We start from the raw sequence: 18,700 nt of genomic DNA on the forward strand, positions 1-18,700 counted from the left end.
TTGAGCAACAATAATGTATCAACTAACGACAGTAGCCAAAGATTTTAAACTTTTTAAGCACAAAAAACAAATTGCAACAAATTTTCTAAAATATTAAAACAGATTTATAAAATTATTTATATTATATGAATATAATATATATTTAATATAAATTATTAAAATTAAATTTCGGCTGTGTGCAGTTATAAACTAAAAATGAAAAGTAAATTTCTAGAACTTAGACGATTAAAACAAAAAAAATATTATTGTATAATTCAAAGCCTGCTAGACCTCATTGCAAATCTAACAGAAATTCATGTAAGCAATATTCTTACTTATTCAAAAAAAAATCTAAAAAATTCTTATAAATATATATAAAAAAAAACTTACAAATCATTGATATCAAATTAACTTCGATTTGCAATTCTTATCTCTCATCTATAACATTTTGATATTCAGCTCTGACAACATTTTTATGCACTTTGACATTTTTGTATCATGAATCTGTGCAAATGTATGTAACAATGAGAAGGAGGCGTGGCAACCCCATAAAGTATATATATTCTTGATCAGCAAAGGACAAACTGGTCGATATAGCCGATGTCCGTCTGTTGATTGCGTGTTTCTCAGCGACTATAAGAGCTAGAGTAACCAAATCGTAGCGCCCAACTTTAATTTGTCCACTTGTTTATTTCTTATGTTGTAATTTGAGCTTTGCATGTTCCATACTCAACTTGCCCCATTTGTATTGCATAATTGTGGCAAAGAGTGTAACTTGAAACCGCTAAATTGGCTCATAATGTCGATTGGAGCTGGTCTTTATGCTAAGCCCAGCATATGGGGTTATGGCTTAGAGTAAATGTCAGCATGTGCCAGCGCCGGCGTCATCATTAGCATTTTCATTTTCATTTTCATGACAGACAGGCAAACGTCTTTATGACTTTCTTGCAATATGATAAGAAAACTTTTGCCACCCAGCCAACCCACATAAGAAGCTGTTCCTGTCAAAGCATATGGCATATTGCCCAGGCAAAACATTTAATGGTCTGCAAAATGGCCAGTGTCAATGGCAGCAGCACAAGAGAGTGAACAGAGAGAGAGAGAGAGAGAGAGAGAGAGAGAGCGAAAGAGGACATTAAAAGTTGCTTAACCTTCATTAGGCGCTGTATGCCAACTGGCAGTGAAATGAAATTTAATATGTGTCAGGACTTTAGCAGACAGCTTACGTTGCCAGTACTATATACAAAGTTTTCCATTGCGCAATAAGCGTGTGACTGTAACTGTGTATATCTGTATGTGTGTGTGTGTGTTTAATATGCCATTTAGAGCTGCATTAGTACTGTACTCTAATGATATGCTCGAGCGCAAAAAATTACAAATCACCGCAAAAGTTGGCAAACAAAGCGTAAAACGGCAGCGTCAGGCTTTAATCAGCAAGTATGCAGACAGGCAGCGGCAGTGGCAGCGGCTGAGGCAGCAGCAAACTCAATTTCGCAGCTTGTTTCACGCGCCACCGCAGCTCTTGGCTTGGCTAGACAAACTTGGCCCACGCCCTCAAACTGTTGCAACTACAACAACTACAACGACTGCTGGCCAATGTGCTAATGCGGCAACATGACATTATCCTGGCTGCGCTTGTTAATCGAATTTGCGCTAAACAAGCGCTTCAGGGCACAAGCCAAAAGCATAATATAGCGACAAGCAATTAATATGCACAGTCTGTCTTAAAGCTATGCGCTTGCTCTCAAGAATGTCTTTCTTTAAAATATTATTCAACTAATATTTTTACTGTAGTAAGTTAAACTCTGCACTTTTATTTCAGCGCCTACATCAATTGAATCCACCTGCAGCGCAGTCGCACTTGACGCTCATCAAGCAATTAAAAGCTCTTGGCAAAAAGAGACAAGCAAATCCAAAACTAACAGAAGCACGTGCAAAGCAAAAATTGAGAACGAACAGCCCAAAATTGAGCTTGAAACTGCCAGCAAGTAAAGAGATAAGAAAGCGCCGTTATGTCAGAGCGCGCTTAGCCTCGAGAATGGCAGAGAAACAGAAAGGAGAGCGCGCTTATCAAAGATAATATGACAACACGCAGAGTGTGGCTTGAATTTAGTTTAAGAGAAGGTGCTTAAGAGTGCACTTACCGCTCATGCACATGATTTTATTGTACTCTTCCCATATTTGATTACTTTAGCTGAGCAAAAAACTAAAAACAAAAAAAAAAAACAATAATTGAAAGAGCAGAGAGAGAGAGAAGAGTTTGAGAACGCATGCTCTTACTACCGGCTAAGCCATCACCAACCGCAGCGATCAGCATGCGTTTCGCCTTCTTGACGTCTGCCTTGCATAACTTAACACATTGCGTGTGAAATTTCCGCCGCACCATAACCATGTATGCTTCTGCCCTCACCTACACCCCCCCTTCCATTCACCCTTCACTAACACCTCTCCGCTCCCCCTCCTTCCAACCATGCATCCCTTCTCTCCTCATTCCCTGCAACCTTCTCCATCTCCACTTCACACTCCCGCTCCTCTCGCCCCGTCCTCGGCTCCAAGCTCCTCACCTCCCACTCTCGTCCTCCCACCCCCCCCCCCCCTAGAGTATTATTCCTCTTCATCTACCCAATTCACTCACTTAACCCAAAACCTTACTGCTACATATGTTTCTAATGTTTAAAACTTACCAAATGCCACATTTGGAAAATAGCACCGGCAATTAATATTATTTAATTGTTGTGTCTTTTGTTTTCGTCTCTTGTTCTTTAATTCAACGCTTAACACTTGCAATTTGTAGTGCAATCTTACATTCACTTATGAAGCATGCACACCCGCGAACTTAGGCCCGCACCCCCCAATGACAGCTGCCAAAGCCTTCACCCCCCATGCGCTTAACAGTGGTCCTCCACACCAGTTGTTGGTCCTGGCGCTGTCCTTAGGTCCTCTCATCCCGCTTTGTCCCTTGCCCTTGCCCTTCTTCACACTTTACGCGTCCCGCTCTCTTCTTCTACCCCATACTCACATGCTTTCCTGTCCTCAGTACCAATATCTCTAAATTAAACAACAACATATAAACAACTGGCGTACTCGTCGAGGGTCCAGCTTAGCTTATACATACAGCCTTTGATCGAATGAGCCCTGTTTGACCTCTTCCATTCTTTCTGCTTATCAGAGTCACGCACCCTCCGTGCCGTGCGTTCTCGCATTAATATTCCGCGTTTCTCGCTGGCAAGCCTTAATGAGATTCGTTCTGCATATTTTTTGTGCAAGCGCATCTTAGCCCACCGTTCACCTTGCAGTATCCCAGTGCTCCCAGTCAGCGTTTAGTCTTTTCGTATAATAGATTAGCGTTGGTGATATTCTGAGACAAAGTGGCATAAATAGCTAAATAAATTTATGAACATATGAGCCATCGTGCCTTGTCATGATCAACTATTTGGCGGCTACTCGTGGGTGATTGCAGGTTTACGCATCATTTTGGGATGGTGTCACCGCTCCAAGCTTTTCTAATTTCCTCGCGCGCTGAGTCACACCCAGGCTCTTCTCATCCCCTGTCCTTCCACTACACTTTGCACTTTCACTTGAACCCAGTAGCCCGTCACCGCGACTCGCGCCTCATCATACCGTCCCTCCAATGCGGCAGGCCGGAATAACGGCTTCTGTATCTCAACGCTCGCCTGCATGTCCCGCGGAGAGCCCTTTGTAATCCTTTAGCACATCCTCGAGGCGTCTGGTGATAACACGTCCTCTCGCTTCAATGGCCATGAATGTGGCTTGGGCCAGCTGCAGATTCTTGTCCAGCTCCTCGCCAATGTTGAGCAGCTGCTGCTGATCCCACAGCACAGCCATGGTCTTGTGAATGCCCGCGCCCTCATAGATCTGCTGATAGAAGTACTTGTAATAGCGCAAAGTCTCCAACAGATCCGTGCTAAACTTAACCCAGTCGAGCGCATCGTAGCTGTAATTGAGCGACAACACATCAAGGTAGACCGGATCGGGCAGTTCGCAGCGCTTGAAGAAGTCGGCCATGGACCATTTGAACAAATTATGCGGCACTTCGTTCTCGCTCATGCTGCCGTAGTCCAATGCAATGCTGTGCATGATACGCAAGCGATTTATAATACGCGAAAATACATAGTAGACCGATGAGTGCTGGATGGACTCGAGCAGATCTTGGTATTGCGCATCGCTTTGACCCAGCATAGTGTTGAGTCTAGTGTTGTCCATCTGAATGTCATGTATGCTCATTCTATCGACCACACGACTTGTCTTGACTATGCGCGATGCACGTCTAATGAAACTGCCGACAGATAATCTGCTACGCATTTTATACTCTGATAGCGAAAATCTGGACGCCTTTGCGTTTCGCTAAACCGCGAAGCCATCGGACTCTATCACGTTCCATCATCCGACCAGTTCAACTCGGCGAATACTTGACGCAGAAACGCATCGCGACACAGCGCAGGATCATAGTCTGGGTCCAGTGGCATAATGCTATCGAATCGCTCCTCCATCACCGTCAGACGACGCATGACATTATCCTCATCCGAAATGGTGTTAACTTCTTTGAATCTTGACATGACTAGGCCGCAAACAGTGAATAACAAAAGAAATCAAAACAAATAATGAAAATAAAAGTTGCTTTTATTTTTTTGTGGAAAATGTAAATTTGAAATAAACATCATAGCCTTTCACTCCAAATACGAAAAATTAAGTAGAAATTTAGCGTTATGAAATTTTGGTATTTTTTTCTTTCACTCACGAGCTTACCTACTGCTTAGCCCAAGTATCATCTATAACCATAAGGTTTTACTAGCTAAGCAGCTGACTACACTCACTTGGCTCACTATCTATAAAGCCTACTGCCTGTGCCCTGTTCGTTGCTGTCAATTCTCCCACGCGCAAACGTGCACCGTTCCTGGTGATAATGTGTCTTGCTCCATCTTATTGTCCCCCACTTTGGCGGCTATAGCACTTGGTCTGATTGCATCAGCCAACGCTCAAGTTGAAACCTAACCAAATAATAAGGATTATACTATTTTCTGAACTAGATGAATATTAATGCCAAAAAAATATATTGATACATGTACTAGCTGCATAATGAACCGATAATATGTATTGAATTAACTAGTCTTTTTTATTAGAATAACTTAAGAATAAATAGATGCGAGCAACACGCTACTGAGTATGCAAGTTTTCAAGGCATTATGGCATTTATGCAATTGCCTGAAAGGTGCAGCGTATATAATACAATTAACCCTGTGTTAAATCTTATTAGCCATAGAGCGATCACTAATTTGCTTAATAGTTGTCACCAAATGTCATACTGAACAGTTTTATGCGATTCTCAACCCGGAAGTCTTTTTTGTTATACAACTTTATTATAGATGCTTTTTTAATAATAGATGCTATTAGCTATGGTGTATTGGCTTCACACAAGCAGCCGCCATTTCTATTTGCTGTTGCTGGCTAAATGAATTGCTTAATTTACGGCATATTAAGGAATGATTGCTATATAAGGCACTGGCTTCGCTGAAGCTGTTCAGCCCATAAGCAACATTTAGATGGGCAGCTTGTACGGTGTGGCGCTCTTGGCCGCTTTGCGGGCTCGCCCGGACCGACGCCTTTTCGCTGGGCGACTCACTTTACTGCAGATCCCAAGTGAGGAGATATAATAGGGAATATAAAGAAGTATACACACTATATAACAGATATAGACAGCGATATGAGGCGATCACCAAAACTTGCCAAAACATTGAAATTCCAAGCCCGTACAATATAACTGGCCTACAACAAACCGGGACAACTGCGCAACCATCAGTGTCCTTATTACCACAGGAGCCAACAGCATCAACAAATATTGATAGTGCTGCATACCAGCCAACGCCACCAGTTCACCAGGGTGGGCAAACTCGCCCACCTTGCGAGCTAGTGTGGCGCCCCGGTCTAGGATCCCCTTGCCCAAATGGTGGGTGGGTTGTCACAGATCAAGGAGACCCAGGGCAAGCCTCACTTTCAGGCTCTTGGCAATCTACAACTCCATCAAGCTCAGTTGGTGGGTTGGGAACTAACCCACGTTGCGAGCTAGTGTGGCGCCCCGGTCTAGGATCCCCTTGCCCAAATGGTGGGTGGGCTGTCACAGATCAAGGAGACCCAGGGCAAACCTCACTTTCAGGCTCTTGGCAATCCACAACTCCATCAGGATCAGTTGGTGGGTTGGGAACTAACCCACGTTGCGAGCCAGTGTGGCGCCCCGGTCTAGGATCCCCTTGCCCAAATGGTGGGTGGGCTGTCACAGATCAAGGAGACCCAGGGCAAACCTCACTTTCAGGCTCTTGGCAATCCACAACTCCATCAGGATCAGTTGGTGGGTTGGGAACTAACCCACGTTGCGAGCCAGTGTGGCGCCCCGGTCTAGGACCCCCTTGCCCAAATGGTGGGTGGGCTGTCACAGATCAAGGAGACCCAGGGCAAGCCTCACTTTCAGGCTCTTGGCAATCTACAACTCCATCAAGCTCAGTTGGTGGGTTGGGAACTAAACCCACGTTGCGAGCTAGTGTGGCGCCCCGGTCTAGGACCCCCTTGCCCAAATGGTGGGTGGGCTGTCACTGATCAAGGAGACCCAGGGCAAGCCCTCACTTTCAGGCTCTTGGCAATCCACAACTCCATCAGGCTCAGTTGTTGGGTTGGGAACTAACCCACGTTGCGAGCCAGTGTGGCGCCCCGGTCTAGGACTCCCTTGCCCAAATGGTGGGTGGGCTGTCACAGATCAAGGAGACCCAGGGCAAGCCTCACTTTCAGGCTCTTGGCAATCTACAACTCCATCAAGCTCAGTTGGTGGGTTGGGAACTACCCCACGTTGCGAGCTAGTGTGGCGCCCCGGTCTAGGACCCCTTTGCCCAAATGGTGGGTGGGCTGTCACTGATCAAGGAGACCCAGGGCAAGCCTCACTTTCAGGCTCTTGGCAATCCACAACTCCATCAGGCTCAGTTGTTGGGTTGGGAACTAACCCACGTTGCGAGCCAGTGTGGCGCCCCGGTCTAGGACCCCCTTGCCCAAATGGTGGGTGGGCTGTCACAGATCAAGGAGACCCAGGGCAAGCCTCACTTTCAGGCTCTTGGCAATCTACAACTCCATCAAGCTCAGTTGGTGGGTTGGGAACTAACCCACGTTGCGAGCTAGTGTGGCGCCCCGGTCTAGGACCCCTTTGCCCAAATGGTGGGTGGGCTGTCACTGATCAAGGAGACCCAGGGCAAGCCTCACTTTCAGGCTCTTGGCAATCCACAACTCCATCAGGCTCAGTTGTTGGGTTGGGAACTAACCCACGTTGCGAGCCAGTGTGGCGCCCCGGTCTAGGACCCCCTTGCCCAAATGGTGGGTGGGCTGCCACAGATCAAGGAGGTCCAGGGCAAGCCTCAGCTTCAGACTTGAATAGTAATAGACCTCCAAGTTCAGGCTGGGGAGATAATACTGGATTAGCTTGGCCACCTATTAATCCAACTGTGTCAAGTATTGATGGTAATAATCCTCCAAGTCCAGGCTGGGGAGATAATACTGGATTAACTTGGCCACCTATTAATGCAACTGTGTCAAGTCTTGACGGTAATAGACCTCCAAGTTCAGGCTGGGGAGATAATACTGGATTAACTTGGCCACCTATTAATGCAACTGTGTCAAGTATTGATGGTAATAATCCTCCAAGTCCAGGCTGGGGAGATAATACTGGATTAACTTGGCCACCTATTAATCCAACTCAGTCAGGTATTGATGGTAATAGACCTCCAAGTTCCGGCTGGGGAGATAATACTGGATTAACTTGGCCACCTATTAATGCAACTGTGTCAAGTATTGATGGTAATAATCCTCCAAGTCCAGGCTGGGGAGATAATACTGGATTAAATTGGCCACCTATTAATCCAACTCAGTCAGGTATTGATGGTAATAGACCTCCAAGTCCAGGCGTGGGAACCGGAACTGATATAACTTGGCCACCTATTAATCCAACTTGGACAAATGCCCGTGATGACAGATTTGGAACTCCAAGCTGGGGTACTGGATCTTATAATCCATCTGAAGTAACTTGGCCTTCTGGGGCTTCTGACCCATCTTGGCCAACACAACCTGGTTGGGATATAGCTACCCAACCACCTTGGCCAACAACATCCGTGTATGATCCTCATATTTCAACTTTGAGACCTCGTTGCCCAGGTGGTGCCTGCAATGGTGGTGCCTGGATACGAAATGAGACGCTTATTGGTGAATGGGGCTCACTGGTCAACGTTATAGCCGACGCGAAGCTGAGAACGACAGAGTTGATAATTAAATATGGTTATCCTGTGGAGACGCATTTCGTCACCACCAAGGATGGCTACGTGCTGTGTCTACATCGCATGCCACGTCTAGGTGGATATCCCATACTGCTGGTCCATGGCTTTATGGCCAGCACGGCTACTTGGGTCCAGATGGGTCCCAACAATGGTCTGGCGTACATACTATTCGAGCAGGGTTACGATGTCTGGATGCTAAACACGCGTGGCAATTTGTATTCAAAGGCGCACAAAAATCCCAACATCAATCAGAAGGATTACTGGAAATTCTCTTTTCATGAAATAGGCATCTACGATCTGCCCGGGGCCGTTGATCTAATTCTGAGCGTCACCAAACAGCCCAAGATGCAATACATTGGACACTCACAGGGCAGCACAGCCTTCTTTGTGCTCTGCAGCGAGGTGCCTGGTTATGCCGAGAAATTTGATCTCATGCAGGCTCTATCCCCAACGGTCTACATGCAAAATAGCGAGAGTCCCGTGTTGCGTTTCCTCTCCGTCTTCAGTGGTTCATATCAAGTAAGTTAAGCTTCAACTGCAACTGCCACGTTTAATTCATTTTCATTTTGCAGGTGCTTGTTAATCTTTTGGGAGGTTTTGAAATCGCCAAGTCAAACACCTTGATAACGCAGTTCCGTGATCATATTTGCTCTGTCACTGTGGCGAACAGTGAGATTTGTGCCATGTTTGACTTTGTCACCTGCGGCTTTGGCTGGAGTCAACTGAACTCTGTAAGCAGACACACCGAAATCACGTACAAAATACCCTTCCTCAGTCATAACTTCTGCTTCTAGACACTCACGCCTCTGGTGGTGGGACATGCCTCGCAGGGCGCCTCCAGCATGCAGATCTATCATTACGCTCAGCAAATCAAAACCAGCGGTTTCCATCGCTTCGATCAAGGCAGAATGGTGAACCAAATTGTCTACCAGAACCCGCAGGCACCGCAATACAATCTGTCCCGAGTCACCTGTAAGGTCGCCCTGCAGCACAGCCAACACGATTGGATGGCAACGAGGAACGATGTGGAGAATCTACGACTACGCCTGCCACGCGTTATCGACACGCACATGATCGAACATCGCGACTTCAGCCATTATGATTTCACTATATCAAAGAATGTTCGAAAATTGGTCTACAGGCGTATCGTAAAGCTCACGACGCAAAGAATAGTATGAGGCTAAAAGGCGAATTACTAACTGGTGGTGGGTAAATTAGCATATTTTGAAATGTAAACTTGTATAACATATTTAAAGCGGTTATGGGTATATTTTAAAAAAACTAAATGCATATTTTAATAAAACTACTTACAGAAATTTCATTGTCTGAAAAACATCTGTCTTAAAAGAGAAATGAAAACAAGGAAAAATTAAAACAGAAAATTTTACAACCTAACAACTAACTTGTTGAAATGTTCAGATTACACTGCACTACAATAAAAATGTTATGGACTCAAAAGTAGCTGATATAAAATCGTATATAAAAATTAAAAGAAAATTCTGTATAGTCACAGTTTTCAGTTTGGATACAATTTATTTTTTGATGTCTGTACACTTGCCCACAGTTAAGGTATAAAAGTTATTTTAATTGCAGTTCAGTTAGATGAATTTGAATATAGGTCGGGGCTTGTGCTTAAATTTACCTGATTACCTATAGGCTCTCCTCTTTTTTTTATTAGAGTAAACTAAGATCAGACAAACTTTTGTTTCATCGCTTTGCGTTTATAATTTTATTTCTGTTTCAATGAACAATAAAACAAAAATATATCTTTAAAGCTATAGCTATTTACTTTAGGTAGGCAAATTATTTAATTTATATTTTATAAAGGTAAGGCTTGCCATACATTTTGCTTCATTTTCATATGTTATTAGTTAAGCTTGCGACTCATTTGCTTCGATGCCTTGTGGCAATCAATGTGCGAACATTTGCATATGTATGTGTGTGTGTGTGTTTTATAAATTTGAAGGTAGTTGCTGCCGCAAGACGTTGCGCTTTAATTAAGTTTACAATTGGAAATGTTGCAAGGATGTTGGATGGCTGACTTTAAATTGCTCACGTGTGTGACACAATTTGAGGCTCGAGGCGCACACATGGCGAATCAAAAGACAATGGCGGAAGCGGAAACACGGAAAATGTGAAAAATGCGCCATGCTAACAAAACTGAAAGCTGAATTTGAAGCAAGGTGGCGCTTAACAGCTGGCACGTACGCACCTGCCACGCCCACGCATACATAGCCGAGTCCGCAGGGCAAACATTTTGGCAGTCAGTGAGTGTGTGTGTGTGTGGGGCTATCAACGTCACGCGCTTCTCGTAGCATAAGCCTCAAAATGCTTGGCGTACGTGTGTTATTTAATGCTTATCTTTATCCTTTTCCCATTAGTGTTATTGATGTTGCTAGCCCCCCACACACCTCCACACCCTGTTAGAGCGCACCTGTGTGCCTCGATAAACTTGGCCGGCAGCTAAGCGCTGACAATTGATGCCAAAAGATGCCTCAAGCACAAACTGTCGCCCCCAAAATCACGCGCTAAACATTATTTTAATGCTGCAGTCAGTTCTCTTACATATACACTTACATATGTGTGTGTGTGTGTGTGTGTGTGTGTGTGTGTGTGTACACACACTCATGCTGTATAAAGCAGTTTGTTGCTGGCGCTTCAAGCTTTGCCTCATTGCTGTATTTCCGCTATGCTTAGTCCTCCAGGGGCTGCGACACATTTGCCTTGGCTTGACATTTATAAATGTTGTGTCCTTGAAGGCGCAGTGCTTTACAATTGAAATGCTGCTAAATTATGGCAGCCTGAATAATGAAAGCCGAGCTGTAAACAGCTTTGGATAAATCACAAGACAAAAGCAGCCTGAAATCCTTAAAGAGCCAAATGCTTTGCATTTTAGTTTACAATTTTAAAGCAAGTCTGAATTTTAAAATAAAACAAGCAGCCGATTATTAAGAGAGTTTAAATATATTTATAATAACATTTATATTTAAAAATATTATCTTGCTTGCTTAATATTGTTGCTTTTTAATTGGCTAAATCTAAAATTGGCTGCAGCTCATTAAAACTTTCTTAAATATATAAACATATACATATAAATGTTATAAAATTAAATATCTAGTTTAAATTTCCATGAAAAAGAAGAGTTGTATGAAGCTAACAAATCTTTATATTATATCATTATATATATTACACTTTTAGTAAATGCGGCCCTTGCCTATTCATGAAGTGCTTATTAATAAAAGAGTATACTAATATTAAATAAAATAATAATTTAATAATTCAGAACTAAAATTGCTTTCAAATCAAAGGTATCTCTATGAGTTCTGTAGCATTCTTCATTTAACTGTTTTACAATATTTATCAACATAAAATTGTTTCATTGGGCAAGCGTTTTTTATAAGAGTCTATGTTTTCTTTATAAAAGTATTAAATGCTAATATGACTGTTTAAATGTCTATTGTTATAAAAATATTCTATACAAAAGTCACACTTTTTCAATGTATAATAATTAACACAATTAAATTATAAACAAAACGTAGGTGAAGCAATGACCCACAACTAAATCGTCGAAGTTTTGAGATTATAATAATTATATATAATTAATTATTATAGCCAATTTCACAACCATCTGATTAAGCATTTGTTACTTATAAATATTGATATTGATTGATTGTTGCTCATTTCTATCATTGAAACTAGCAGAAGCTATCGCTAGTATATACTTTGGTCATCAATTGTGCGCATCAATTAATTATACCACTCCGTAGTTCTGTATGATATATTTTATTTTATTTTATTTATTATTCTACGATTGCATTTAGTGTTAGTTTGCTATCGATGCTATCGATGTTTGCTTCGTGCTGCAGCTGTCAAGTTTGCTTTTTGCGTTCGGAGTGCTGTGATTTTAGTTTAGTTTAGTGGAGACTGAGATAGCTTTGAGAAAACTATACTCAGTTGTGTTTTATTATGTATTTTTCGATTGGTGGATAAACTTTTCACACATTTTAAACACCAAGTCCAACAAATTCAAATGTATTGTTAAATGTTAAGCGGTCGAAGAATTCTCACGCGGCCCAAGAGTGTATGAAAAACTAGCCCGATAAGACGACAACAAACCAAGTGCTCTATTTTCTATGTAAGGCGTGAACAACTTGCCCTCCCCCCCCCAGATAAAAACATAACCTACGCCAAGGTAGAACCAGCCAACAAGAGAAGCAAACAAGAATCGTTAGTCAGGATGTTAGCACGCCACTTGCCAATGAATCAACGCGGCGCGCCTTCCGTGCATGAGCGAATCGCGCTGCAGTGTGCCCGGAACATAAGTCAGCTGGCCATTGCGCTGCCCAAGCCACGCACCCAGACGGGTCATCTGCCTGTGCTGGTCGAGGTGCGGCGTCCCGACGAGGACATTGTCTATCGCTATCAGGTGAATCTGTGGCCCAGCGCACAGGATCGCAACAATCAGCAGCAAATCCATGCAGACGAGGCGCGTGCGCTTAGCCAATTTTTGAACTTGCCCTGTCTGCTGCATCACGAGCCACTTGCTCCAGCTGCGGAGCTGCCACAGTTGGTTATGATGCAGGAGTCGCTGCACTTTGTGCACCATCGTCAGTCCCAGCAGGAGGCTATTACCACATTAAATTACATGCCGTCTGCCATTGCCGCCAAAAAGGCAACGCGGGATCACTTTATGGCAGTGCTGCATCAACAGCAGCCCAGTCCGCTGGCCCACCAGGTGCTCTGGGCCAACAGCAAGCCAGCCACAAGACACAAAAGACAAGCGAGCACGCAGCAGGCGGCAGTTGGGCCACCACGCATCAGCTTGAAGCAGTCAGCGGAGCAGCAGCTAATGGTGGCGGCGCACAGAGAGCGGCTAAGCAATTGGCAAGCGCATCTGCCACAAGTGGCAGACTATAGTGAATACTTGCTGCTGCAGCGTGAGCTCGCCCAGCGGCAACAGCAGCAGGCCCAACAGCTGGAGCAGCAGAAATACGAACGCATTCTTAAAGGTGAGTCGCCGTCGCTCGCTCGCTCGCTCTGTCTTTCGCTCTGTCTCTTTCGCTTTAACAGCTTTGCCTTGCAGAATCGTTGGACTCGACGCAGCTGCCACTGGAGCTGCAGGCGCTGTTTGCCTGGGAGTCTTGCTCCCTTTGCCACACCACGATGCGCACCATGCGTAATGCTTTGGATCATTATTTGTCGCGTGCGCATCTGCGGCGTGTGGACAGCTGGCTCATCCGCTGCAGCTTCGTCAAGGACCAATTGTCGGATAAGATGATGCGGCATTTGCGCAGCACTGGGCCCGCTGTGCTCCACTGTGATCTGTGCGATCTGAAGCTCACCTCGGTGGTGCATGCGCGTCAGCATTTCTGCGGACGACGCCATCGGCTGGTGGAGCGGCAAGTCATACAGCCCAATGGTGAGGGCTACTACGATCGCAGTGGCCGCTGGGTGCGCACCAATGACAAGTGGCTGATGTGCCAGCTGTGCGACGTTATTGTCACCTCGGAGTCGCAGCTGTCGCTGCATAGGGCGGGCCTGCGGCATCGCAAGCGTGAGCGCTCCGCTTTGCCGCATACGCCGTGTGGTCCCTACGATGGCAGCTATGTATATCGCGTTACGTCGCACGGCTTGCTGGAGCCGCTGAATCCGGCGGGTTACTATTTGGGCGCTGTGGCGGCCACGCAGGATGTGCGCAGGCTTAGCGATCTGAATGCCGCCTTCTATTGCGAGGTGTGCAACATAACGTTGAATCATTTGAAGTCGGTGAAACAACACGAGGCGGGGCGCGTGCACAATAAGCGACTGGGGCGTCTCACACAACAGGCGGCGGGGTATATGTCGTGAAGTCGCTCAGGTCTCCCACCAAGTCTCGCTCCAGTTCCTCCAGTCCCCAGTACGGGCCGTGTGCTGCGCCGTATTATTAGCAATTTATTTTTGAACCAGTCCAGCATGTAACGTTTTCTTTTTCATATATGTTTTATAATAGTCATAGTCTTCAGAGTATAGCTATGTGTATTCTATATTATATATAAATATACGTATTGTGTCTAATCAACAAAGATTAGATGCACAGCAAAAAAACAAAACAGCATTAAACATAAAAGTTAAAGAGACACAGTCGCTTTAAGTATTAATAATCTAGAAAAACAACATTTTTTTTTTATAATTGATAAATAATATAATAATAGTTTAAGTATTGGCTTCAAATTAAGCCGAATAAATACACAAACACAAAATGCATTGCATACGCTAAGGCTGCAGCACAAACTTGCAGCAACAAATGTTGCTAAGCACATGTTGCCAACTACAATGTTGATACACTTGGAAATACTCAAGTGATACCCAATTGGTGCAGCTTTTTTATTTAAGCTTATTCTTTTTGAATGTTTTTTGGAATTATATATATAAATTTTAATTTAATAATTATATTTAGCAACTTGCTAAGCTAATGTTGCCAGCATGTTGCTTGTAATTGAAAACCGTAAACTTGATTACACCGCTGTTTAAATTTTGATTAAAACTGCAATATAATGAGTTTGCTAACGCCAGGTGGTGGTGGTGGTGAGCCACTCAAACACTTTGGGTTTAATTAATGATGCGGCGGCGCTTGTAGCAGAGCAGACAAGGCTATGCATGTTCTCAGCTCTTTGTTTTTAATTGCCCAACTGCTTATGCAGAGACACGTTGCGCCAGAGAAACTGAAACCGACACTGGCGTCTGCCATTTGCCATTTAACATTTGCAATTTGCGCATTTGCCCGCCAGCCAGCCAGCCAGCCCAGACGGGAATCGCATAAAATCTGCGCAGGATTCGTCGCCAGGCAGACAATACAAATGCACCATAAAAAAGGAGTTATCGCTGGGCAAATATCAGTAGTCAGTAGACAACCCCCGCTCGCTCACATTAGTGTGGCCCAATGTCAGTCAGGCGGTGTCTAGACAAAACATGAGCATTAAATAAATAAATAAATCGTAGTAACAACAGCCAGCAGGACAAGCCACAAAAAGCGGAAGCAACTGCAGCAATTTATGGCGAGTGTGAAGAAAAAAAAATCGACTCTGCTGCTTGTTGTTGTTATTGAAGGTCAATAGCGTTAGCTGAGCGTGTGAAATTGTGGGCGTGACGACCAGCCTATTCCAGCTGCTGCTGCTGTAGCTGCATTGAATTGCATTGCAGCGAGTCCTGCCTGCATCTGTGTGTATGTGTGTGTTATCTTTGACCGTGTCTGGTTGTCGCTTCTGTTCGGGGCGAAAGCTCAAAACATGTTTTCGCATAAATTAAACTTCTTATCTGCTGTAAAACATTTGACGCCATTGTTGTTGCTCTGTTATGCAGCCAGGAAATGTATAAACAGGCAACAACAACAACAGCAGCAGCAATAACAATAAAGGAGCACTGTCAGTAAAAAGTAAAATGTCGCAATATAAATATAAATAGCCAGAGAAATGGCATTTTATCATTGATATAGTTAATGATATGCTCATTGTCGGATATCAACGCATGTGACCAGCATAATGTTCACTCAATGCAGGCATCAGTCAAAAGAGCTTAAGACACAGACATAAAAGTATATAAAAATATTCAATTTTATTTTATTTTTGGGCAATTTATTTGAAATGCTTTATTTTTTTATACATTTGTGCTAGTCAATATGAGCGTTTATTTAAATTCATTCATGTCTTTAATCCACAGTCATTTCATTAGCGCATTTAACTTATAGACATTTCGCCTCAAAGCTCTTTTCAATTAACTTTGTTAAATAATACAACGAATAATTGAAAAATTAAATCTAGAATTTCTTATTTGAATAATAATTTAATTGTAGAGCTTTTGAATAGTTTGATAACCATGTCTGACTCTTAGATTGCTTATAATTTTACATTACAAGCTGTTAATAAAAATATAAAAATTTTTTAAATAAAGTTAATTCTTATTAGCGATTGTTTATATTGCCTATGAAAGTCCTGACTTAATTTTCAATATATGAAACAAATTTTATTTTCTGCCATTCAGATTTTTTTATCAACATGAATTATGTGAAAGCTGCCGAATATTTTAAATATATTTATATTAAATCAACACAAAAATAAGTGTAAATTAATTATGATAAATATTTAACATTAAATGCTTTAAAAAATAAAAGAAAGAAGAGCGTTATGCAGACTTAACATTTGCTGCAGAATGGAGAAAACCCAAAGCTCTAAGCTGGATTAATGTTAGTTATTTTATGATATAGATTCAAAGCCGAGAATACAGAATAAATTCTGTTGTAACTGCCATGCTTCTAATTATATAGCTATAAATAAATAAAATAAATACTAGTGTGCAGCCTTAAACGAAAATAGTTTAACAAAAGTTTTAATAGCTTTGCCTATTTATTTAAATTAAACCAGTTTCAAATGAATATATGACTTATTCTCCTTTTAGCTGTATCCCTGCCGCAGACCGCATTTAAAGCTAATGTTACTTTGACTCTCCACCCTTGAACATCAAAATGTTCATATTAATTTATTAAATTAGCAAGTTGTCTTCCCACCACATCAAACTGCGTTGAGTTGTTTTACAATGTGTAACCAAATTAATTATCAACTTTGGTGTGTTTGGGTGTTGTGTGTGTGTGTGTGTGGCAGCCACGCCCACAGCTAAATTGCCCACGCCTTCTCGCACATAGAGCAATTCCCTTGATATGTGGCACTTGTATGGCATTTTGGCAAAATGGTCGCTTGACGCGCGCTCAGGCATAAGAAAATTTATGCGTGGCAAGCCAAAACCAAAACAGAAACCCAAACCGAAACCGAAACCATAACACATCCTCCAGTCACAAATTTGCATCGCTCGCAGCTACAGCTACAGCTATATATGGTATATATATTACTGTTTATAGTCGCAGTTACATTATACTGAGAGCGCTTTGGCAAATTGCAGCCTGCACTCGTATAATTAACATAATTTTGGCACAACATTCACTCAGCCATAATTTTCAGAGAGCAGCAGAAAAATCTGTTGCTGTTTTGTTAGAGCTACTGCCAAATATATGCGCACAAAAATAAAGTTGTTTATTGTTTTTATATGCATGCAAAGTATACAGTTTATTATTTTAACGTTGGGTTATGCGATATGCCCGCGCTGGCTGTCAAAACTTGTCTAATAAACATTTCACTTATTACGAACAACGCTTGTCAATTATAACTATATAATATATATACATATATGTAATGCATATAGTTTAGACAGTTAAGGTGTGTTTGGCACCCCAAAGGTGCCAAGCGTGTGAATTGTTTTCAAAATATAAATATAATATGTTATTATATAAAATGCTTTTAGCGCTTTTAATTGTTACGTGTTACGCTTTGTTTTTTGTTTAGTTTTTTGACAAACGTGTTTGGACTGTCAAGTGCCCCAGACATACATATAATTATTTATTTAAATTATGAGCATATGCCGCATAATTAATTATAATTTTAGGCAAGCTCGTGGCAGTCATTTCAAATTAATTTACTAATTAGAATACAGCGCACTGAATTAATAAATATATAAAAAGTAAATATATAATGCGTGTTAAACTTACAGCCTGTGGCTGCAAAGCTAATTGTTAATTTTTTTATGCACAAAGTTCACACAAACAATTGAATTTGCTTTGCCATTCAGTTGTAACAAATATAAATAAAACATAGTTAAACAAAATGCTATTTCGGTTTATATGTCAAATCGAGCGAAACTGGTTGCATACAAAATAATAACAAAACAATGTATTTTATGTTTTGCTTATACTGCCACAAATGTAAACAGGAACAGAGCAGCCGCAACAACAAAAAACATGCAACGCCTTCATGACACATTTACCAACATTTTGTTGTTGCTGCTGCTTGCTTTGAATGACAAATCTTGTGCCGCATTTTGTTGTTGCTGTTGCTGTTGCATAGAAAACCAAACACATAAACCAAGCCACTCAGCCAGCTTAGCTCAGCTCAGCTCCTGTCTCTTGTCTGCAGCAGCAACAACAGCAGCATTCAACAATTTTTGCCATTAAAAAAAAAGTTGTTAATATTAAAACAAAGCCAAGGCAAATACACTATACAAAGTATTATATATACTTATATCTTAAATTTAATGCCAAATTTTTGTTGTTTTAGCCAGCGCGTCTTTAAGCTTTTATGTGCTTGGCCCAACTGCATTTGCTAGTGATGATGCCCGGTCTATAAAATGGCAACAAAACCACTTTCGTTGTCGCCTAGTGAACCATTAGCAGATTTTTCTTTGGCTTGGCTATGAAAAACATTTGCGGTTGAATCACAAAACGAAAAATGTGATGCCGGCTAGGCTGGTAGCTTATATAATCTGAAACTAGTGAGAGAGCTGAGCTGAGCAGACTAAGAGCGCGAGCGAGAGCGCGT

The 18,700-nt window shown here is 42.4% G+C and overlaps 2 protein-coding genes across 2 annotated transcripts; both read left to right on the forward strand.

The window, feature by feature from the left end:
* The first annotated feature begins 6,608 nt into the window (after positions 1-6,608).
* Positions 6,609-9,598, forward strand: LOC108594532 (lipase 1). Its single transcript, XM_017979735.2, has 3 exons — positions 6,609-8,822; positions 8,876-9,034; positions 9,098-9,598. Exons 1-3 carry the CDS (start codon positions 8,367-8,369, stop codon positions 9,479-9,481), a joined length of 999 nt encoding a protein of 332 aa, XP_017835224.1. The 5' UTR covers positions 6,609-8,366; the 3' UTR covers positions 9,482-9,598.
* Positions 9,599-12,222: 2,624 nt separating this feature from the next.
* On the forward strand, positions 12,223-14,356 carry LOC108598685. Its single transcript, XM_017985410.2, has 2 exons — positions 12,223-13,312; positions 13,387-14,356. The coding sequence occupies exons 1-2, from the start codon at positions 12,541-12,543 to the stop codon at positions 14,148-14,150; spliced, it is 1,536 nt and encodes a 511-aa protein (XP_017840899.1). The 5' UTR covers positions 12,223-12,540; the 3' UTR covers positions 14,151-14,356.
* Positions 14,357-18,700: the final 4,344 nt, after the last annotated feature.

The sequence above is a fragment of the Drosophila busckii genome, chromosome 2L, assembly GCF_011750605.1.
Source record: "Drosophila busckii strain San Diego stock center, stock number 13000-0081.31 chromosome 2L, ASM1175060v1, whole genome shotgun sequence".
In the NCBI taxonomy this organism is placed as follows: domain Eukaryota; kingdom Metazoa; phylum Arthropoda; class Insecta; order Diptera; family Drosophilidae; genus Drosophila; species Drosophila busckii.